General features: G+C 41.6%; 1 protein-coding gene across 1 annotated transcript in view; it reads left to right on the forward strand.

The window, feature by feature from the left end:
• The window catches only part of Nsun3 (NOP2/Sun RNA methyltransferase 3), a 79,927-nt gene extending 68,430 nt beyond the window's left edge, over window positions 1-11,497 (forward strand). The window contains exon 7 of the mRNA XM_027412440.2: window positions 11,369-11,497. Within this exon, the coding sequence (XP_027268241.2) occupies window positions 11,369-11,426 (58 nt within the window). The 3' untranslated portion in view covers window positions 11,427-11,497. The remainder of the gene's footprint in view (window positions 1-11,368) is intronic.
• Window positions 11,498-25,170: the final 13,673 nt, after the last annotated feature.

The following is a 25,170-nucleotide window of genomic DNA, read 5'->3' on the forward strand; positions in this document are numbered from 1 at the left end:
ATTTGGTAGGGGGCAGGGAGGATAGAAGGGAGAGGGAAGTGGGATTGATATGCAAAATGATTGTTTCTAAATTAAAACAAAAAGAAAAAGAAAACAAGTACAGAGATTCAAATGATGAGAAAATTTATAGAATGAACAAGCTTGGGATTGAAAATCTGTGTGCTGAGTATGGAGTCAGAATAATTAACATCAAAACATTCAGAATAACATACTTGATACATACATCTGCATACCTATATGGATAATCAAATTCTGTTGTTCACACTCTCCACATGATTCTTCAGTCAAGACATGACCTTATCAGGGACTAGGGATCCTTGTGACATCTCGAGGTCATGAGGGTTCCTGCTGTTTGCTTATTGCCACTCTTGTTGCCAACAGGAACCCTCTTTCCTTTCTCTTTAGTTTCTGCTTAGACCCAAGCACCGTCTTTAGAAGATTGGTCCTGGCCAGTAACTTTGCTTATCTTTATTCTTGTTCTATTTACAGTTTAACACTATGAAGCTTCTCTTATCTATTATTTGCTTAATTTTTTTTTAGAAGGGTGAACAATTGGGGCTGCAAAGATGACTCAGAAGTTAAGAGCACTGGCTGTCTTCCAGAGGACCTGGGTTTAGTTCCCAGAACCTACATGGTGGCTAGCAACCATTTGTAACTCCAGGTCCAGAGGATTTGACTTCTCTTCTGGCTTCATTGGGAACCAAGAATGCTCCTTGTGCACAGACATGCATGCAAACAAAACACCCATACACATAAAATAAAAATAACATGCTTAAGAATGAGAAAGAGCAAGCTGCTACATGAGAAAGGGCCATGTCTTGGTCCATGGCCATACACCAGCCAGAGTTGATGTTGTGGTCCCTGCTACCACTGAGGACCATGAGAATACCCAGGCTCTGGTCAGCCACCTGAGATCATGTTGGTGTTGGTGGTCCCCGTGCTGCTGCTGGGGCCATACTGATCTGGGAGGCTGGTGCGGCCACTGGGTCCATGGCGATGTCTGGGCCCCAGTATTTGCCATGGGCCATGTCTGTGTCCTATGGTTCCTGCTGCACCTGGGGTCTGTGTTGGTATTCATGGCCCATGTTACTACCACAGGGGCCATAGGAAACATGTGTGCTGAAATCTGAGGGCCATGCTGAGCACTGCCTTTGGCTGGCTCTGGGAGAGTTGCCCCTGCCCCTTGCTGGCCACTGCAGCAGAGGAGATGGCCTCCCACTCAGGAGAGATGATCTTACCCTCACCATGGGCATGGGAGATCCGGCCCCAGTGGCATGGGCATAGAAGAGCTGGCTCTGCCCGTTTCCTGGTGTGGGCAGTCCCAGCAGCCTAGACCGACCAAATCAGCTAACACTCAGATCCACATCTAGGGCTCATCCATCCCCATCTATGACCTTCAGGAACACTTGAAGGGAGTGGCCCTGCAGAACCAGGGCCAAAGGATCTCCATGACTCAAGGCAACAACGGGATATCCAAGAATCATCTCTGTGAGGGTCCAGCATTGATGGTGTACCAGAAGCCTTGAACCTGACCAACAATACCTTACACAATGAACATTTGCAAGTATAGCTAAATAGGGTATACAAGACACAGCACAGCTACCAGTGCCATTAAAATGAATGAAGAGGTGCTAGAGAGGCAGGAAAGATGGGGGAGGGAAGTAACTTTTGTTTTGTTTGTGTTTGCTTGGTTGTTTTGATTAATATTTTTTAATTCTTCTGTTGCAGAGGATGCTACAGGGTGGAGAGGTGGGTACAGAGGAACTGGGAAATGAGAGGGATTGGGGTGCACGCATGATGTGAAATTCCCAAAAAATCAATAAAATAAATTGTGGTTAAAAAAAGAATGAAAAAGAGAAGTGATTCACAATAAAATAACCCCAGTAACTCTTTTGGAGCAGCACAGATATATTGGGTCCAGACTGAGCAAGTTTTCATCAAAACCTAAAGCTGAGAGCAAATAAAATTTACCTGCAAAACAGTCAGGTATCTGTGCTGTTTTTTTTTTTTTCACAGAGATGTTATTTGTTATTTTGCTCCCCCCCCAAAAAAAAATAGCACCAAATACAATCGAAAATCAGCTCCATAATTCACAGATGGGCATTATTAACAACGTGCACCATCTGGCAGTTTCCCTCTTTTTGACTAATTTGTCTTGCTAACTAGGAGCAGTTATGGTCCATGCTGCTGAGGAGATGTTCTGTGCTGTCGCGGTGTACATACACAGCATCTTAACACCACACAGCCTGCCTCCCCATCATTATTTGAAAAGTTTCTTCCTCTAAGTTTCAGTCACCCAGTCCTAGGTATTGCTTTGTTTTTATTCATGTAGCCTCTGTCTCCATAATAGGATGTTGGTGGGGACTTGGGTTCTTTTGTTTCTAAATTAGTGTACTGGGTGGTTGTTTGTGTCAAGTTGATGCAAGCTAGAGTCACCAGAGGAAGGAGCCTCAGCTGAGAAAATGCCTTGAGGAAATCCAGCTGTAAGGCATTTTCTCATTCCTTGATCAATGGGGGAGGGCCCAGCCCATGGTGGGTGGTGCCATCCCTGGACTGCTGGTCCTGGGTTCTGTAAGACGATGGGCTGAGCAAGTCATGGGGAGCAAGTCAGTAAGCAGCTCCCCTCCATGGCTTCTGCATCAGTTCCTGTTTCCAGGATCCTCCCTGTTTCAGTTCCTGGCCTGACTTCCTTTGGTGATGAACAACAATGTTGAAGTATAAGCCAAATAAACCCTTACCTCCCCAATTGCCTTTGGTCAGGGTGTTTTGTCATAACAGTAGAAACCCTAAGGCAATTAGCATAGAGAAGTATCTAAGGGATGCTAACATAAAATACTGGAAAGATGCAAAAGGCCCCAAATTCCAAATAGCCAACTAATTATGCAATTCTACAAGCTGACATATGAAGAAAGTGGGAGATTTCAGGGAGATATAGCCGCACGCCTGTCTTACTTCTCCAATCTGATTATCTTGTACAAGTTTGAAAGACCCTCTAAAGTGGTCTGGACACCTTGTGCTGCTCTATGGACTATCTATTCTGAAGATGCACCTATGCCATCCATCACCCCTTTCTTGCTGTTCAATATCTTCTTCAGTTTAACTAGGAAGGGAAGATTATATCATCCTCCAGCATACAGCTATGGTAGAATTGAAAGTGTGCTCAATAACTTTCTCATTATAGCTAGCCCTCTCACTCTTTATGAGAGACTCTCTTGCCTATTGACAGACTGTCAGATCTTTTTAAGTAATAAGGAATAGACATCCATCGCCAGGCAGCCTAAAGGAAACAGCGATCTATTGATCCAAACCACATCAGATATGACCAGATCCTGGACTCAAATTGTGTTTTCATATCCGGACTCTTGCTGGCTCACCTCTCCTTCTCTTTGCCTGTAAGTCTCACTCATTCCTGTTGGTTTTCTGTATTCTTTGGCTGGAATGAAAATTAGCTAATAAGCACCTGTCCATGCATGCCAGCTTAGCATCTCCAAAGACAAATGAACTCCGCTCCCCAATGTTCATGTTGCAATGCAAGAAGGGACTCTATTGGGTCTGGTTTAATCATGTATTTACCCCTGTAGCAATGACAGTGGCCACGTTGTTATGGTAATCTCTCTTAATTAATCCCCAATGATTCTTACAGGAATGGGCCTGCATTTCTCAAGGAAAAAAGAATGTTAGCGTGTTATACATACATACATACACAGTACAATGGTTTGACACACAGAGTAAAAGCATTTATATGTGTAATAGACAAATGACATGTGTCCTCTGGAGTAGTCATGATTTGAAATGTGTGACATTGGATGACAGACTATCCCTGAGCCCATCATTTTATCGGGGAAGTAAAGTCCTTCTACTCAGAGGCATTTATTGACTCATAAATGAATATTTTAATAGTTCTTATGTGATTTCATCTGCACACCTTTTTAGTTAAAATGCACTAGAGTACAAATTTGAGAGGACCATGATCCATGGTAAGTGGTAAGAATTTTAGGATACTATTTATGAAGGAAAGCATACTTGGAAGTCTTTTGGTAAGCCTTCAGACCTGGCTAGCAAATATCCCTTGCCATATATAAACTTGCAAACTTTCAGAACTGACATTCAGGCTACTGTTTTCCTGGCATTCTTCAGAGACTCATTAATTATGCTTTGAAATTTTACTTTAAAGACTATTACTTTATAGTGAGGGAGCTCATTATTTCTCATTGGAAGCAGTTCATTGCCAAATGCTGCCATTTAGTAGGAGGCAAGCAGACTTTAATTTAGAAGGCAGCACAAGGTTCCATTATGCCTTTCTGTTCCTATTGGCCCCAAGCTGCTGTCCTTTCCCCTCCCTGCTAAAATAAACATTTCTCCCCACCAGGCATACACTCTCAATCATTGGAACTTGTTGCAGCTATGGGGAGATCACACGAATTAATCTGTTCCGCCTTCCAGACAGATGTCACAGAGGCTCTGGGCATACAGGCTAATCCTAAGGGATTTTCAGTGTTCAGAGTACCCGAAAACACTACAAGCGCTCAAAAGACACTCTGTTTTTTGTTTTTTGTTTTTGTTTTTGTATTTTTGATTCACAGTTCTTGGCGTGTTAGCAACACATAGATGCACAACCCCTTGTCTCGATCCTCGTCTACTGAAACACAATTCTCTTCCAATAAACTCCAAACAAACACAACACCCAGATGTGACCAGGAAAACTTCGACAGGCAATCATGAGGAATTATCATAAAATACCACCTGAAGCTTCTCTTGCAGTGGGTGCCCACTGGCCTGGAACAATATATGAACTATGGAAGAAGAAGGTGTAAAAACAGCCAGTAAAGAATAGAGACTGTTGAGAACACTGCTGGTGAAGATTTTTCAAAGGGACATATTTTAGAATTACACTTAATATTTGGCATTGGCATGCCACAAAATGGCGAGTGTATCCTAGGCTTTTCATAAGCCATGAGAGAATTTGGGAGCTCCGTGTACTGACTTAAAATTCCTTTCAACACTGTCTGATTTTCCCTTACTGTTTTTCGTTTGCTGAGGCTGAAACAGGAAAGTACTCCTAGGTAGGCAAATGACTCAGCATCCAAGTCCTTTATTCACTTAACCAGTTTTTTTTTTCCCTAACAATTTAATAAATCAAAGAGATGGAATTGGATTTTCCTGAAGAGCTAAAGGAAGGCAGCAAGAGGCTGGATCACAGTGAATTTCTGCAAGCCGATAGGAATCCCGCTCCCTCCATTGAGGTGATAACTTGTAGAGTATGGCAACTAATGTCTGGCATCCTGTCAGCCTGCTATAAAGGCTGCTTAAGCCCGTTACTAATGAGTCTCTGAAATGCCTTTAATGAATGATGGGGGCGGGGAGACAGTATGCAATGCCCTCATGTTTATTCATTCCCTCGTAATTCTGGCTGATAGACGGACTAAAAGATTGAGCACTTAAATAATTAACTCGTTTAAAGTGTGAATTATGTGCATGATTTGCCTGACACGCAAGCGACTCGTCGTGAAGTGGTACACACAGCGAAACGGCTCAGTAAGTCAGTTGAGGTAGGGAGAGAAGAAAATTATTTTAGGATGGCTTCATCTGGGAAGGAACGCTTACTACCAAGTGTCAGCATTACAGGCAGCATTAGATACTCAGTTTTCCAAAAGGTTTGGCAGCCCTTTTCCGCACAGGGGTAGACGTTAAGTAGTTTGCGTATTGCAGGCAATATGGGGTCTACCCCAGGTACACTACTGAGAGAAAGCAGCCACAGACAGTATTTAAGGGGGAGGACATGGCTGTACTATGATCAAACACTGTCTACAAATGTCCAGATTATAGAGTTTGGTGTGTTGCAAAGTATTAATTTTCTCTTGACTTGTTTAGCTACTGGAAATATAACAGCATCCATAGCTTGAAGGCAGGACCAAAAGCAGACCATGGACCTGCAAGGGGCAGTTTACCTTCTTTCTAGAGAAGGCTAGATGTAACTTTCTCCATTTAGTTACCACGTAACTGTGTCCATGGCTGGAGGTAGGCCTTAAAGTAAAAAATGGTACAGCATTAGGTTGGAATGGCCTTTAGAGAACACTCAGTCCAAGGAGCTAACTTTACTAACATCACTGGCATTTCTAGATCACTACTAAACGTGGAAGGGAACTGTATAAGTGTACTATATGGGGAGTTGACCTGATCTAGTAAGAGCACAGAGACCCTAGTCTTAAAGTTGGGGAACCAGCATTGGACTGAACCAAGCCCTCTGAATGTGGGTGCCAGCTAGGAGGCCAAGACAGTCTGTGGGTCCTCTAACAGTGGAGTTAGTCTTTAACCCTAGAGCACAAATGGACTTTGGGAGCCCATTCTCTATGGAGGGATACTATTGCAGCTCAGATACTGCAAGGAGGGCCTAGGCCCTCCCCCAAATGATATGAAAGACTTTGAAGGTCCCTGGTGTAGGGCCTCACTATTCCTGGGGAAGAGTTGGGATGTGGGTTGGGGGGTTAGTGGGGAACATGGGAGGATGGGAGGGCAAGGGAATGGGGCGATGGATATGTAAATATGAGTAGTAATTAAAGAATTTAAATTAAAGAAAAGAGTACTACATGAAGAACATCACATACTTGGTGATTTTCCTTGTGTTAAGATTTGTTTTTCGACTTTGCAAGTCCGAGAATACTTATTGGTTCTTTTCATTTTGTTAGGCTAGGGAGACTGGTTCATGGTAACTTTCAAACTTTTCTAAAGCCATTTTTCTCATCATAACGTGGAGGAGCAGGGAGATTTCATCTCAGAATAATACATTTAAAGGCAGAACGTGAAATATTCTCTCCTGTGATTGTTTACAAAGAAAAAGTACATTAAAATGTAGTTATAAAGTTATGAGAAATTCATGCTTTGGCAATATATGTGTCTTTGTTAAGCCTATAAACAATATGATCTAGTGAAATAATGATGCATACAGACCATTTTTTTTCTAAATTTTCAATGTCACAATATGATGTGAAGATATCTTTGAATTATTTTAAAATCTTTTTATACTTTTAAAGGTTCACACAATAGTGACACATATAAATGTCTCACTTATTTTCCTGTTGCAGTGATAAAATGCTCTGACAAAAGCAACTTAAGGAAGAAAGGATTGATTCTGGCTCACAGTTCAAGGTGTACTCCGTCATGCTGGGGAAATCAGTACAGCAGGAGATAAAAGGAGCTGGTCCTAGTCCATCTATGATCAGGAGGAAGCAAGTGCAATGGATGCTAGCACTCAATTCACTTTTTCCTTTTATATAGTCCAGGCTTCCAGCTCAGGAATGGTGCCTCCCACACTAAGAAGTTCTTCCTACTTTAATTGACAAAGTAAAGATAACCCCCCACAGGCATGCCCAGAGTCCTGGCATCTAGGTGATGCTACTTCTCATTAAGTGGAGAAGCGGTATTAACTATCATAAAGCAGAATGCTAATGGATTACTTTTCAATGAGAAATATAAATGTCAAGCAGAATTTACCATTATTTTTACTCTCTTCTTTATAGGTCAAATAGCAAGCTAAGACATAAGGAACTTGCTTTTTTTTTAAGGACTCATATATTATTTTATTTGAATTAGAAACAAGATTGCTTTACATGTCAATCCTAGTTCCCACTTCCTCCCCTATCACTCCCCCTAAAACTAATACCCTACCTATCACATATCCTTTCTGCTCCCCAGGGAGGGTGAGGCCTTCCATAGGGGGGTCATCAGAGTCTATCATATCCTTTGGGATAGGGCCTAGGCTTACCCCCCTGTATCTTGGCTCAGGGAGTATCCCTGTATGTAGATTGGGCTCCCAGAGTCCACACCTATACTAGGGATAAGTACTGAACAACTATGGGAGGTCCCATAGATTTCCAAGGTCTCCTCACTGAAACCCATGTTCCTGGGGTCTGGATCAGTCCCATGATGGTATTCCAGCTATCAGTCTGGGGACCAAGAGTTCACCGTTGTTCAGGTCAGCTGTTTCTGTGGGTTTCACCAGCCTGGTCTGGACCCCTTTGCCCATCACTCATTCTTCTCTGCAACTGGATTCCAATTCAGTTCACTGATTAGTTGTGGGTGTCTGCTTCTACTTCCACCAGCTGCTGGATGAAGGCTATCAGCAGAAAAAAAAAAAAAAACAAAAAAACAATGGAATCTTGAAATTTGCAGGAAAATGAATGGAACTAGAAAAAACCATTCTGAGCGAGGTAACCCAATCACAAAAAGACAAATGTGGTATGTACTCACTCATATGTGGATTTTAGACATAGAGTAAAGGATTACCAGCCTACAATCCACACTTCCAGAGAAGCTAGTAAACAAGGAGGACCCTAAGAGAGACACACATGGTCCCCTGGAGAAGGGGAAAGGGACAGGAACTTGCTTCTTGATCAAGGAATTAGTTCAAGGCAGTAAATCACATGATTCAAATAACTAGAGACTTTCTTCTTTTTAGGCAGAGAGACAAGAACATGCTTGCCTGCTAGGATGTGCTTTGGGATCACCTTGGGGTCTCAGTATTTGCATGAACATTGGCAGCATTTTCTGTGACAGAATTTCTACATCATTTTGAAGTGGCCGTGCTAATGACACAGTCTTTACTTACATAATGGTTTCTCTCAGGAAAGCCTTTCTTGACAATCCTAACAATTTCTAGAGTCCTATCGATACTATCAGTGTTCAGGCCTTAAATGTCCCCAAAGCCCATGTTCTAAAGGATTGCTCCTCAGAGTGGCACTGTTGGAAAATGATGGGGCATTTAAGTGGTGGGGCACAGTGGGAAATCTTTAGGTTATTGGAGACATGTCCTTGAAGAAGATTGTTGTAACCTACCCATTCTGCTCCCTGTCTCCCTGAGCTCCCTGGCTCATGATGAGGTGATCATTTTGTTTCTCTATCCATTGATGCTGGGATGTACTGTCTCAGCACAAGTCTAAAAGAAACAGGACCAGTGCAATGAATCCTGAATGGAATCCCTGAAGATGTTTGGCTTAATTGCATGATATGCTTTGGCTAATGGAACATGAACAAATGGGTATGAAAAGCACTCCACAACTTGTCTCTGTGTAATCTGGAGAGCCTCATGTCAGTCGGGGCTTACCTCCTAGATAGTGGAAGACCTGGAACTCTGTATAGAAAAGCTATCCTGGAGAGTTCAGCTCTTGTTCAAGTGACACTAGAGCAAGTCTCACAGAGACATTCCCAAATCAGCAGAACCCCACAGTGGATACACAGGTTCCAGAGGAGCAAACTGATGTCATCTCACACCTCTGTGTCACGTGACATTTCCTTCTGCATCGCAGGTAAACTGCTTCCAGTGTAGTGCCTTTTGTCCCTCTGTGCCCAGTATTTCAGGTGATATCATCTCTGAAGCTCATGGATGCCAGTATGCCCTGAATACACTTGACAGAAATCCAAAATCCAGCATTAGGTTCTCCTACTGTGATGCCAGGGAAGCTGCCTCAAACATCCTACCTGACATGGGTATCATGTGGACCACCTGGTGCTTTGACTCTAAAATGTGTCTGTCTATCTGTCATGAGGAAGAAGAATAACCATAGAATAGTTCTCTAGAGACACTGAATATAGAAGAGTAAAGAAAGCTTCCCATAAAGAAATAAAAGCTAATGACTGGATTTTATGAGTCAGGGGAGATAGTATAGAATCAATCAATTTATGGCATAACTTAGAAGGAAACAAAGCATGTTTATTGGGGTAATATCAAATCTGCAGTCAAGCCCATGGCCAGGGTGAAGCCAATGAGTTTGCTAAGGCACCGAATTTAATCATGTACTTGTTCCCTGAGTTATATAAGTTCAGGGTCAGCAATTGAGAGTGAATTTTGTGACCCTTGTGCCATAATCTCAATCCTGGTCTACACCATGTGCAGAGTATGGCACTTACCATTTTGTTAGGACTGACAAATGACACAAATGTCCACAGTACCCACAGCCATTATTCTCCTTCTTTGTCTTGTTGATAAAACATGAGTTTTTTCTTTTCTGTTACTTCTATTATTAAATCATTTTCCTTCCCATTCTTCCCTCCAAATCCTTGATTTCTTAAAATTCATGATCTTTTCTTCATTAATTGTGTTGTGTGCATATATGTATCTCCAAATGTAACCTGCTCAGCCTTTATAATGTTACATGTATGAATGTTTTAAGGGCTGACTATTCAGTATGGGATAACCAAGTTGTGTGCTTTTCCTTGAGGAGGACTATTTCTCCCTCTCTCAACAGCCCTTAGTTGCCTGTAATCTTTTGTGTAGGGTGCAGTTCTCACCCTTTATCAAGGAAAGTTCAGTTTGCAACAGGAGTCATTACAGAAAACCACAACCTACCAAAATTCAGGGTTGTGGAGCTCAGTCCCAATAGATACAACTGCAGAACAACTCCCACAGGTAAGGCTAATGGAACTTTGTGGAAAGCCGGTAGAAAGAGTACAAGAGCCAAGGGATCAGGGATTTTGCTGTGGGATTATGTGTCTTAGCAGCAGCTACATCCAAAACTGTTACCAATATGACCATCTAAATATGAGTGGTGCAGCTCACATTTATACAGGTGCCAGCACCGAGATGTGTGACTATGAAGAGGCTCCTGCCTAATCCTAGGGGATGAATCCTAGATGTTCTTAATCAAGAAAATCCGAGTTTCACTGTGCCACTCTCATGCCCCTTGTCAACTAAGGGTGACTCCAGGCAGGTGATGCATTCTTGATGAGCAGGAATTGGGGTGCTCCTGGGAAAGTTTCCTCAATAAGCAAAGAGAATACCAAAGAGGGAAGTCCCTGCGCCTTGAGTAGTAGAGATCTGTTTGCAGACGGTGTCAAGCCCTACTAAAACCATGAAAGGTGTGTTGCTGGAAGGCAGGCGATGGCATATTAGCATCTGGGTCCGTAGGACCACCGTTTGACCACCTGAACTGATCATACATGAGCCTTGTCTCTGGGATTTTAAAATATGGGATAAAAATTTCAGCGACCTCTTGTCAAATTTTTGTTAATTGATGCTGAAAGCATCATAACCAAGGATGCAACCCAGAACTCGGAATTTACAGAAGAGTGTTGCCTGGGGACTCTGCCAGTTTCTTAATGCTTTAATTAAACAGCATAAAAATATCCCCTTTCATTTCAAGCATGGTTCAAGAAACAGCAAACAAGTTAGAAAACCTAAGATGTTATGAGTCTATGGAATTTGATTTCTGTGGTGAGCTTCCACAGCCCCAGGCTTAATATTAATGAATGCAGAAAGGAACTTCCAAACCCTTGTTAAGGAGATGACATCTTACGACATCGGGTGAGAAACATATGTACTAAAACATATGCTCTAATAATCAAAGGGCTGTTTTTTTTTTTTTTTTTTTTACAGTTTGAGATCAACAAGAGCAGAAGGGAGTTATGGGAAGATTGTGGACCTCATCCACTGACAGAGAGACATCAGCATGATTTGAGAAAGCTTACCAAGAACACGAGGGGCTGGAGAGAGAGTTCAGCTGTTTAAAGCACATAAACTGCTCTTGCAGAGGGCCAGAGTTCGGTTCCCAGAGCACAGATGGCCAGGCTCACAATGCCTCTAACTCTAGCCGCAGGAGATCTGATGGCTTCCTCTGGCTTCTGAGAGTATCTGCACACTTCCACACCAACACACATACACAGAAGTAAAAACATAAAATAAATCTTAAAAAAAAAAAGAACCAACGTAATGGCTGCTCAGCTACAGATGCACATCAGAAGGGATGCATGGCCCGCAGAGACTTACTTCGAAAGAGAGATGAAGAAAATGTATCAGAATTGTGCACGCTTTGTAATCCAGGCTTCTCCACATGGCTGCTACCCTTCTCTGTGCTGGGACTAGGAAATCAGGGAAGACTTGCTGAGCTAGAAACCAGAAGGGCAGTGTTATAGAAAATATGACAGCACACAGAACATGGTGCTACACACCTATATTCCCAGCCCTTGTGAGGTTGAGACAGCAAGAGCCTGCATTCAAGGCCAGTCTGTGCTACAATAGTGAGATTCTGTCTCAAAAAGTGAATGAGTAAGTAAGTAAATAAGGACAGGAAGACGGACAGAAAAGCAGAAAGCTGAAGGACAAAGTGAACTGTAAGGAATGCATGGGTCAAGTAATGATGGCTGGGAAGGGAAACGGTCTTTGTTGGCTATCTTACCACTTGCCTGGCACTTTAAGATCATGCCTCCTCTCCTTTTCACAGCCGTCCTGAAAGGGGAAATACTTTGGCACCCTCCATTTTCAGATAAAATGAGCTCACCCGATTTGCCCATGTAGAAAGATTGAGACTATATTCAGAAATTGTGTTTTAAAGTCAGTAAGACAGCCAAGAAAAAAAAAAAAAAAATATATATATATATATATATATATATATCACTAAGTAGCCTATAACTAGAATATTTTGAGAAGTACAGAACTAAACGAGACGTCCAAACTGTAGAGCAGCAGGGAAGTGCCGGGCATGAAGCAAGGCGGAGTGAAATATGAGATTTTGGTGATTCAGTTCATCGTGGATGTGGTTTAAGTAACTCACGCCCATTGGGAGTAGCTCTGTCATGAGAGAGTGAAACAGACACATCACATGCTGCAGATGTGCTGGCGCTGAGGGTGATGCCAAGGTTGGCCACGCAAGTGATTTAGTCTCTGCAATGTTCCACTTGCTCAGTGGACTTAAGGAGCACATAGCAGGAGTCCTGGGAGGCACTTAATAAGCAAAGATTTTCTTGATTAAGTTTTTAAGTACAGTAACATCTTGTCTGCCTCTCTGGGTCCAGCTTCCATCAAAGGTGAGAAAGCCTTTGTTTTGGGAAGCACAGTCCTAATGCGGAAGTGGGTGTGGTACTTCTGCTTACATTGTCTGGGTTAGTGCCTCCTTGGGTAACTAACCAACTTCAGAATGGGTCACATACTTCTGGAACAGTAAAAAATGTGGCCGTCAGGAGAAACTCAGAACCATAGACTCCTTCAAACGTCATCTAGCAGACCATTCTATCTAGATACTTCACAGGCACCCAGCATCCTACTTGCCCCAATCTCATTGCCTTTCCCCATCCCTGCTTTATCCTGTGTAGTAACATAAGTATTTGCATACTGGAATCCATGGGACCATCTCAGCCTCTTAACTCATCTGACTCTGCCCCTGTTCCCTGCAGCTAACCTCTTAAACATTCTCTCATCTAACAGCTCTCATGTGCATGGGTACTGCAACTCCTCAGATTGCTGGCTTTATTGCATCTAGACCCTTCTAGATGACCTTTTCCTTCTTGCCTAGTCCCTTTTAAGGTCACACTTTGTTTCATTTAGAGTGAGCTTTGTTCCATATTCTAACTTCCATTAGCAGCTTCAGGGTGTAGAGCTCTTAAGCTATTGCACATAGCTCATGTGTCCCTCCAATAACTAGTTTCAAGAATGTTTTGATCCTTATCTCTTCCTATTTTCTGATTTGACTTTCTTTATTTAACAGTACTTAACAGCATGCAATGCTCAGAACAAATAATGCTGGCCGATGCTAGATGTCTTTCTCCAGGCCTGGATGCTTCTCACCCTTGACCACCTTGCTAACTCTGTTCCCATCCTTCAAGTACATTAGTCATCTTTCTCTTCAACTCTGAGTTAGAGACAAGACTAAATGTCACCCGCATCCCTCCTCACTTCTGTGCTCCAAATAGAACCCCTCATTATATTTCTGACAACATTAAGATTTTATGTTTATGTATTTGCCTGTCTTAGAAGACCAGGGGATTCCAAATGGCAGGGCATTTAGCTACATATCCACAAGAACATAAAATAGCTGGCATGTAGTAGGAATACAGCAAGTTTATAAATGTGAATGAAAAATTTCTTATACTGTCACACTTAACAAACAGATTTTAAACTGGAGGGAGCCCACTACTTATGCTACTTGTTACACTGTTCAATGATTCTCACCTTCTTATTGTTTTAAATGGAGAAACTTTAAAGAATCTTATTGTTTAAAAAAATGCAGGTTAATTCTTTTTACAATTTCTTCTTCTTCTTCTTCTTCTTCTTCTTCTTCTTCTTCTTCTTCCTCCTCCTCCTCCTCCTCCTCCTCCTCCACCTCCTCCTCCTCCTTCTCATCCCCCTCCTCCTCCTTTTTTTTTTCTTCATGTAGCAAAACCTAGTTTGGAAGCCTATGGTCTAAACCACCATGTGGAATATGCAGCAAATATTTCTTTATTAAATTATCATTGCAAATTGAGTTCAATTGCTTTTATTCCATATTGCTTGACCACTTAAAAAGCTTTTTAGAGCCTTTCCACATCGCAGAATAAGGCCTAAATTTGGGGACTGTGTTAGTTTGCTTCTCTGTTGCTGTGATAAGATACACTGAGCAAAGATAACTCAATCGAGGAAAAGACTTTCATTTCCAAGTCACAGTCCATCTTTGAGAAATGTCAGGTGGGAATCCAGAGGGAAGGACCCTGGAGGGGTCTGCTTCCTGGCTTGCTGTTTAGCTCATGCTTAGTTGCCTCTTTATATAGCCCAGCCTCATCTGCCTAGGGATGGTGCCACCCACAGTGGGCTGCATCTTCCCACATCAATCATCAATACAATCTTTCAACAACATGACTGTATGACAATATGCTCAGGCATTTGTTCAATGGAGACTCCCTCTTCCCAGGTGACTCTAGTGTTATGGCAAGTTGATGAGAAAAACCTAACAGCACAAGGCCTTTATCAATGTTTGGCTTTTTTTTTTTCTAAAAACTTCAGAATTTATCATGTAGGCCTGTTTGTAAGGCACATGGCTCAAGGGTCTAAGTGTCAGCTCTTGTACTCTCCTTAGTATCAAAGAGCCAAAGAGTGCATACTTAAATTTTGTGTAGTTTGTTCTGTATACATAGCTCGAAGGCGTTCTAGTTCTATCTAGAAGGGCTGGCTTTTGCTGATCACCTTCTGACTGGGTTCTCAGCAGACATAAATGGATAGCACACAATGATTCCACACACAGAGTGGTGAGTGCCTGAGCATCTGTGGATCTAATAAGCATTAGCTATTGATACTGTTGCTCCCATCAGAGAGTGGAAATGTCCTAGAGATGGAAGACCCTATTTGTGGGTCCGACTCTTCAGCTCATTAGCCATATGCTCTTAGAAAGTCCAGATGGATTCTGTAGGCCTCAGTTTTCTCTTCTAGAAAACCATGGGGCATTATGTCCTCAGACCTCTCTGACTTCAAATTTTATGTTTAGTACCAACATATTAAGAAAATTCATGCTTAAACGATAGACTTTTGATCACTTTTCTTTTTAAAACTTGTGCATTTCTACTTTTTCCTAATATTTTACTGGCTCACAAATACAGTAATATATGAAGCTATACTAATAGTCCTATCTATGTATCTCATATAGATGCCAGGATACCAAGAGCAAAAGCATAAATGATCTCACTTATTGTCAAATGCGTACTGGGAGTTCGAAGTCATTACTTAATGCCACTTGGAATGAGAAATTTAAGGCATATCGAGATGAAGTAACTTTTTAAGAATTAAATTTTAGGTTAGCACACAACGTCATGGGCTTTAACATGAAATCCTCATGTGTGTATGTCATCATACCTTCTCTCCTGTCCTCCTCCATACCCTCTCTTCTCCAGCTAGTTCCCTTCTTTTAACAGCTGATCCCAGTCTTGAAATAACTTTAAAGGCACCTAGTAAATTACATTACCAAGATGGGAACCACCATCTATAAAGGGATAGCCAACTATGCTGCTTCTGTTTAACCCACTTCAAGGAAATGGCAACACGGTGCCATTTGTGTTTGAGCGTGGGTGTTTGTGTTTACATACAAAGTACGAGACGCTTCAGAATAAAAAAGACCCATTTCAGGCAATTAGGTGGATCATCAAGGCCAGTGCTGAAAAGACCATGATTAGAATGCTTCCAGAATGTTTCTCTTTTCTACTGGTTAAATTTTTAAGGTTTGCCTGTGTCATAGCTGGCTGAAAGTCTGTTTGCCATCTGTTGTGAAAACTCTCCATCGCCTGACTGTCCGAGTGCAATCACACAGTGTATACGGGTGGCACCCTGACTGACTTGAGCTGAGATCCTGTGGGCCAGCAACCCACCATCAATCTAGCTATTCTCCTCACTGTTACCCAGTGTCAATAACAGATTTCAAGCAAAACTCTGCAGACTTGGCCTCCTACCAATTCACGCTGCCTGACTTTAATTGCTTCTTAATCCTTTCATTAATCTCTTGTTGATCCTCTAACAGTCTGCACATGAGCTATTTCAAAACTGGTCTCACTCCCAGTTTCTGGTCTCAACCTTGCCTTTCATTTCGAGGTGGACAACTTCTCTTTCAAGCAGCAGCAAAGACTGAGACTGTCTGTCCATATCATACAGTTTCCTTAATGTGATCTTTTGTCCTTTGTGGGTTTTTGATGTGGTGGTTGTGGTTGTTGTTTTGAGGCAGGGTCTCGCTTTGTAGCTCTGACTGGCCTGAGGCTTACTGTGTAGATCAGGGTGGCCTTGAACTCACAGAGTTCCACCTGCCTCTTCCTCCTGAGTACTGGGACCAAAGGCAGGTACTGCCATGCCTAGCTTCTTTGTGTTTTGTAACCAACTGAGAATGAATAGCTTGTCAGTGTTAAGGCTGTTGCTCATGCTTGAGCACTCGGTGTGATGTCCTAGTCACTTGTTTTTCTCTGCCTTCTTAGTCTCTTCTCTATTGGATCCCTCTTCCATGTGAGAAATTACTCTGTCCTGTACCTATTTGCCCATCTTTCTCTACGTCTCCAGAATTGCTATTCAATGCTTACACATTTGTACCAGCCACGAATGTCACACCATATTGATTTTGCTGCGCTCCATCTTATTGGAGCTATTTCTGACAAATGCCCAGCAGATGTTTTCCATTTGTAATGAATGATCATGATATTTCATAATTCCTTTTCACATGTCTTAAACACTAGCCTTGCCTGAGAATACCCTTTCTCAGGGAACTTTTCCTCCTTCTTAAGATCTCATAGCTCTTCAGACTTTTTCTTTCCAGCTCCCACCCACAGGATCGTTTGTTTCACAGTGAATGACTTAAATGTTAGACCATGAACTTGTCTTTCTCCTGTCTTAATAGTAAGTCCTTCAGATATGTGTTAGTTGGGGACCATAGGTTCATTCCATCCAAAACGAGTTTTATTCCTCTCACATTTGCTCTCTTTTCTCATATCTTGCATAATAGAACTGCGACATGAGCATCTAGTTTGCCCCAATTCCTCTTCATCTCAATCCAATCAGATACCACTTGTCTGATTACATTAATTTTTATGGTGCATAAGAAATTAGGACCAATTTAGCTACTAAAGCAATGAAGAACCACCTTCTCACCTTTACTCCGTGCCGGGATCTCAGACAACTGTTAGTGATATCTGCAATATGCCTACAATAAGGATGTTGGCTAAAGGTTACTTCTCAGATTCTATATATTGGTGGCAGAATCCTTAATTTTAAGAGAATGTTTGTTTTAGAAACAATACGTTGTGGCTTTCTTCTTCAAGGCTGGTGTGAGAAAGAGACTTCTAGGAGGTTGATCATTTACAGATGTATTTTCTACATTTTATCTATATTGGTTAAGAGGATAGCACCCAGTCACCACTACCAAATTCCTTTAGCCGGAAGACAATCATAGACCCTGTTGACATGATAGAATAGAAACTGTGTTGCAGAGGAGCTGTCTTATAATTTTGCCCCCCTCCCCACACTGTTCTTTCTGTGGGGTCTAGGCAAAGAAAAGGAATAAGAGCACTTCCAAAGCCAAGTGGAATAAAGAAACAGAAAAACAAAACATAATCCAGTTTGTTCACTACCAGACACCATATTAGTTTTCTTTCTATTGCCCTGATAAAAGCCTGAGTGAAGTCAGGGCAGCAACTCAAGCAGAAAGAGATTGCAATAGAGACCATGGAAGAAGGTTGCTTTCGGGCTTGCTCTCCGTGGTTTACTGTGCTTGCTTTCTTACACAGGGCCACGTGCAGTGAGGCACCACCCACAGTAGGCTGGACCTGTATCCATCAATCATTAATTAGAAAACACCCTACAATCCAATTTGATGGAGGCAATTTCTCAACTGAATTTCCCTTCTCCTGAATGACTCTGATGTATGTCAAGGTGACAAAAACCTAACCAGCAGAGATACTAAGTGGAGGAATAGGATTCAGTTTATAAAAACAGATATGAAGAAAGAATAGGAAGTTAAAATTGAGAAAGGGGCTTTCATAAACATCTCCCTCAAATAGCATCATTCTGTGCTTCAACCGATTATGGTTCTGGAGCTAGATTTTTGGTTTTGTGGTCATTGTTTTAAATATATCCATCCATATTTTACAGTCCCTGAATTTTATAAAAGTTAGCAAAGGAGGAATCTCTTGGACTTACTAGGAGGGAGAAAGAGAGAGAGAGGCAGGGAGAGAGAGAGAGAGAGAGAGAGAGAGAGAGAGAGAGAGAAAGAGAGAGAGGAGTTATGTAAAATATGAGCCAGATTTCTTAATGTAAGCTGAAACAGACATAAAATTACCCAATAAAATGCTGTGAAATTTTCCAAATGGTTATTTAAAGTGCTTGTGCTTATCTCATTGAAGATGGGTGGCAGTTTTTAGGCCAGCATTCTCTAATGTTCTCATTCTGGGTAGAATTGATCGAATTCACTCTCTCATAAAATAAATTCTCCAAATCTGTGATTATTATTCCCCCCTTTTTTTTCTAAGCTCAGGTTCAGATCATTTTTCTAAGCATTTTGTTCATTCACTGGCAAATTAACTGTAGAGTGTTTACTGTGGGCTAACCACCATACTGTGATATATATATATAGGCTCCATAAACTCAGTGTTCAAAGGGTTCAAGCTCAGTGCCTTCTCTCTGACTGGTATCCTCCACCACTGTCTGCCATAGTCAGGGATTTGCTTATCCACCCCTCACTTCTGCACATTTTCCGTCCAAATAATCCAAGCCAGTAGTTCTCAACCTGGGGGTCATCACCGCCCACAGGAGTCGCATATCAGATATTTACACTGTGATTCATAACAGTAGCAAAATTACAATTATGGAGTAGCAGCAAAATAATTTCATGGTTGGGGTCACCACAATATGAGGAGCTGTACTAAAGGGCCGCAGCATTGGGAAAGTTGGGAACCACTGCTCGAAGCTACCTACTTTTCCCTACATTTCCGCCCGTCAGTGCTACCATATAAATCCAGGCAGCCGCTTCTTCCTAGAACTCTAGAAGTTTGCCTAATATTCCTTCATAAGCCACAGGTCTTCATAAGACCACGAGACCATAAGACTTCTCTAAGTTGTATGCCTCATTAGGTCATGTCTTCCTTAAAGGCCGTCAGCAAACCTGACAGTCCATCATGGTCTTCAGTATCCTGTGCAACCCATTTCCAGCCACAGCTTCCCTTGCTTCTCTTTCCTACAAAGTGTAGCCATAGCCCTGGAGGATTGTGTGCGATTCTTTGGACTTGTTATTTCCCCCTGTCTCAAATGCCACACATTCGCTCTTTCTTTTTCTTTATCTATCTACCCCCACTCTGTCTCTCACTGTTCCTTTGGGATTTAGTGTTGAGCTTCCTGGGGCTGTGGTGTTGGGCTGTGAAATGGGAAACGATTGCATTTAAACCAAATACACAGTTTCTATAATTAGACTGAATATTTGAACTTAAAGACTGTTATTGATGTTTTGAGATGGAAGGATGAAGAAGTTCTGGAGGATGGTTTGCTACACATATTTGAGGAGCAAACCAAGCACATTTAATAGGGCTCAACTGATCTGTGTCTTCTTCTCTTGCAGTCACCTTGGCAACAAAGCATAACTACAGCATCACTCCAGTCTTCTGTTTTCCCAGGACTTGACTTACTTTCTTAAGAAATGAACTTAAATGCTTTCTGAGGCTTTCATTTTAGATCTATAAAAAGACCAAATACATATTTGCTTACTCGTTTCTATTTTGGGGAGAATTCCTCTTTCTCCTCCTCCTTTTCTTCTTTTCCTTTTCCTTTTCTTCCTCCTCTTTCTCCTGTGTGCGGTGCTGCTGCGGGAGCTTGGGACTTCCGGACACGAGATACATACATGTTCTACTATTGAGCTACCCCACATGCCCCTTTTGTAGACACTTCAAAATTTTAATTACTGATCTATTGTGATTATTTATTGATCTATGCCCTCTACAAGCAGCACCATTTTTCAACAAGCCTCAGTACACTCAGTGACTAAGCTCCAGGTCATCTGCCTGGAGAGTGACTAATGGCAGACACCCTCATGCTGGTGACAGGGAACTCAGCTCCAGCAGCCATGCTGCCACCCTAATGCGAATAAGCCTTCCCTAATTTGCAAAAAAGTGAGGAGCAAGAGATATGTTCTGGGTACACACACACACACACACACACACACCTCAATGGGGAATGTGTACCTATATGATTTAAACGGAGACTTGTCCCTTCATTGCCCTAAGAGACACTTCCCATCTCCTTTCTCTCTCCTGTGGAGTTGAAGCTCTTCCAAAGCCATTTACTTCTTTGGTATACTTCTTCCTCTGACTCCACTCTGCTTCAAGCTAGAGACAGCACTGGTAAGAATGCTGGGATCTTGCTTAGGACAGCAATCTCAAGGCTCCTGTTCTTGCCTCCTTCTTGAGTATATTTGTATTTCATTCAGTATTTATTGCTAAGGGAGAGACTTAAATTTTTAATGGCTTGGGTTTCAAGGAATTTTTATTTTCGATCTTTAAGATTTATATTTTCCCCCTTAGTTGGAGTTAGAACTAAATTAATTTTGTTTGGAAAGAACAATAAAACCCAGTGGTGCAAAAGAATAATCTCGTATTATTTATCATTAGTCTAAGAGTCAGCTGGTCAGTTCGTTTTGCTGACAGAGATGAAGCTCACTGATCCCAGCAGGCTCACTCACACATCTGTGAAAATCTGGCAGGTCTGTGAGGGCTGTTGAGTTAGGCTTAACTAAAGGATGCCTGGCTGAGTACTGGGGGGTGGCTGGTGTGATGGAAGGGATTCATTCGGATATATTTCACCATGGAGACATTTGGTCTGGGTTTGTTCACACACTGACAGTGGATCTCAAAGCAGGGAGTGGAGACCAAAAAAAGATCACAGCCTTTTGAGACCTAAGTTCAGAATTGGCATGTTTTTCTTTCTGTTCTTGCTTGGGCAAAGCAAAGTGACCAAGATTTAAGGAGGATGGAAACAGATACAACATTTGGGAAGGGAGGACCTGTTCCTCAGAGTAAACCAGTAAAGGGTTAGCAATTGTATCATTTTGGCAATCTATCAGTCAGAATTTCTTTCTTTTCAGATTTTGTGTCAGATAAATAGAATGTTAAAAGAAGATTTGGGTGATGATCTTTAAACACATTTATCAGACTACCTACCAAATACATTTCATAAATTATTACAAAAATTAAAAGTAAAATGTAAACCCTTACATTATAAAAATTTCTTCCATGAAGAAACATAAACAATCTCTATCCCAATGAGAAACCAAAATATAATTCCAGTAATGGTCACCTTGGAGAACCAGCAGGTTTGTTTGGCTTACTTGCGAGAGCATGAATATTCAGTTACTGGCAGGAATGTTGGTGACCCCAAAACAGCAACAGTGGAGAGTCTGCTCCCAGAATGGATAATGGTTCTTGCATAGCTGCATAGATGGAACCCCCTTCAACTACCATCCCCCAAAGGCCACATGTGAGTGGAGTAGAACTGTATACAAATGGCTGGAAGAACACTTGCCATCTCAGAGGCAGGACCAAAGATCATCCCCATCTCTTCCTTCTGTGAGGATCAATAAGCATACACAACTGATCTGGATGAAGATGGTATTTGTTTTACAGAGAGGATGACAGTCTACAGCACCTTAGATTTTGTAGATTCTTTGAGAACAAAGGAGCATGCCTTTTCATCTCATCTTCCATGGCACATAGCAAGGACACTGAATCCAGCAGTCTCTCAAAATACTTGTTAGGTGAATTATATGAACTTGTATGGACTGATGCAAAGAGCACCATGCTTAGAACTCCATCCTTCCTAAATGACTTGAAATGAACAAAAAAAGAGCATGTACTCAACATGGTCGCTCAATGTTATCTGGGTACTTATTTACTTACTTACATAATGGAGAGGATAAATTGAACCAAATTGTATTTACATCCTTTGCTAACAGTTACTTGGTACTTCTGGGTGAGATACAAGGACTGATTTCTCCATATAATTAAAATATTGTCCACAACCCTACAGAAATGATACAAAAACAACCATGAGTGACATTCCAGAAACCAGAGGCCCTACCTAGCCCGTGTCCTATGAATGAAGCAAAATGTAGGCAGAGCAAATCTACATCATCCAGACTTGGGGAAAACAATTATTCATCAAACAGTTCTTTAGCTGAGCAAAACTGACAATGTTAATAAAGGGTTAGACAGTCCCTTCTGTGAGAGCATTTAAATTAATACTGAGTGTTCCTAGTTATCCAAATGTAAAACACAAGGTAGAAAAATATAGCTAAAATTTAGAGACAAGCTACTCTCCCACATAGAAATTGTGAAACAACCTGCTGCTAGAAAACTTGGATATTAATATGAGGTTTTCTTCTTCCTTTGTCTACCTGGATGTTTTGTACAGATATATGTATAAGGGGAAAGGTAAGGGCTAAGGGGAAGAAAAGAGGAAAACTTCTTAGCTATTGAAGTTTGCTTTTTTGCTTTGCAAATGTACTTCTGTCCGTGTTTGAAAGTTGGAAGGAAAAATGAGGTAGAGGAGCAGTTTTACTTATATTTTTTTTTTCTGTATTGAAGTGTTCTCTGTTTGCTTTGGGAGATAGTGTATTTCCTCACATGCTATTTTCTTTACAATGGAAGGTGATTGGAATTGTTGCAATTAAATTTGAATTTGAAGACTTTGATTTCAATGAAACATGGCACACCAAAAAAGGGAAGAAAAATCTCTCTCACAGACTATATAATTTTATGGTGTATGAATGCAATCCAAATAATCTAGGATGTGAGGGGAATAAAGTGGTAATACTGGTGTAAACTATTGTATTCATAAAAGTTCCTCTCCTGTTTTTAATAACACAGGTAGTCAGGTTGAGGTCTTATAACCTCAAATTTGTATTTTGCTCAAGCAATCCAGATCTTATTACATTAGGCAAACACTATTCAAGAGAACAGTGGATCATGTAAATACCTTTAATATTATTCATGAATTTCACTCCTGCTGTAGGTTGGAAATATGCTACAGATTCTCTGTTATGAATGGCCTTTCTTACCTTTCTAATATTGCTTATCTGCATTTTTTTCATTGCATTTTAAATAGGCTTTGCTTTACCTCCTGACCACAGGCATGGCACTCCGTCCTCAGCCTTTGCTCCAGTTTCTTTGCTGTGCTTCTGCTCTGTGTTTACTTTTCCACGTCTCGTCTCCCATCGGCACCAATTCATATCCACAGTCAGGATTGCATGCTAAAGTTAATCCCACTAGCTTTAGACAGCCTGGGGACTTTAATGGAAGTGTGTTCTTAATCAATCTGTAGTTTATGGCTACTTCACAGTGTGTCACCCACTGGTAGAAATGAGAGCATCAAACACTTGTTCAACAGGACAGATTTACTAAGCAGTGCAGCTCAAATCATGGGACAGACATATTGGGGGATAATGTGATGGCAGAAGAATTAAAGTACACCATTAAAAACTAGATGAAGCTACTTTAAGGCTTCATATTTATATCAATATCTACAGTAGTCCCTGTGAGAGGTGTTTCCAGTTTCCTGTAATAATATTGAAGCAAGCTGAGCATACTTAGGAAGCTGTGTTGGAAATTGGAGTAAAAAACCTGAAAACAAGTTTAAACTCTTTACCTGGGTGATCTGTAATAATACATGTATATTCTATGTCTTTGTTTAAGTCATGAATATTAATTGTCTACTAGTTCAAATTGATGTCTAAGGCATAGGAGATAGGGATGCACAAAACCAATTTGTTGATCTCTTTTAATAAATGCTAGAAGAAAAGTAAGTATGTATGAAGTTACCCACTGGCAGTTGTAATTTCGGGTACTTTGGTGACACTGTCCAGACGAGGTGGTGTCTCATCACCCTGCAAAAGCTAAGGAAATGAAGGGAGACTTGGTGGAGGAGGCAGAGTGCTTTGGGAAGACTTATGCTGGGTGTGTCCATCGAGGCATAGGAAACTAGTTTAACCTGAGAGGATGATGGAGGGATGGGAAGAGACGGGCTGAAAGCTGGCTGCAGAGTAGTGAAGAGCCTTTAAAGAGAAGTGGGGAAGGAAGTTCATGCTGAGGTCCCGTGGGCTATGGAGAAGGCTCGGCGCTTCACTGAGGACATGTGACATCCTTGGCAAAGAGAAAGGTCTCATGTGATTTTGAAAAGTTTTGAACAGTGAACCACCAAACAGTGTTACCCATAATCATGTTGTCTCAGCAACTTGAAAGTCTACTTCTATCAACAACAGCTCCTGTCAATCCCCACTCTACTTTCCATCTCTGTGACTTAGAGAGTATCTGATACCTCGTCTAAAGGGAACCAAGTTTGGTCCTTTGGTGCTTGACTTAGGTCAGTTTGACATGAGTTTTGTATTTGGACTTGTTGTGGAATCTTTCTATTTTGGCTGCCATGTGTGGGCGCATAAAACTGAAGAGGAGCAAAGGAGGAGCACAGGGACATGTTTGGATGCTATTGCGGTGTTGAAGTTGGGATGGTGAAAGTGTGAGGAGGTCTTCAGAGGTGGAGGTAAGTGGAAAGAATCATGGGAGATGATGAGGGTAAAGCTGATAGGACTTGCTGGTATTCTGGGCATGCCATGTGTTTTGATATATAGAGAATATTTTCCAAATAACTTAAGTCTTAAAATTTATTCATCTCTATAGCAATTTTGTAAAAGCCAAGTAAACAGTTACATCTCTTAAAACTCTGATGACTGGTGGCTATTCTTGGAAACTAATTTTTTTTTAATTTATTTATTAGTTCTAGTTAGGGAACAAGCTTGTTTCACATGTAAGTCCCTCCTCCCTCTCCCTCCCCTCACCCCATTCCTCCTCCCCCACCCCCAGCCTACCCCCCACCCCATCCACCCACCACTCCCCAGGCAGGGTAGGGCCCTCAACGGGGGCTCTGCAAAG

Source organism: Cricetulus griseus, chromosome 4, assembly GCF_003668045.3.
Source record: "Cricetulus griseus strain 17A/GY chromosome 4, alternate assembly CriGri-PICRH-1.0, whole genome shotgun sequence".
Classification (NCBI taxonomy): Eukaryota; Metazoa; Chordata; class Mammalia; order Rodentia; family Cricetidae; genus Cricetulus; species Cricetulus griseus.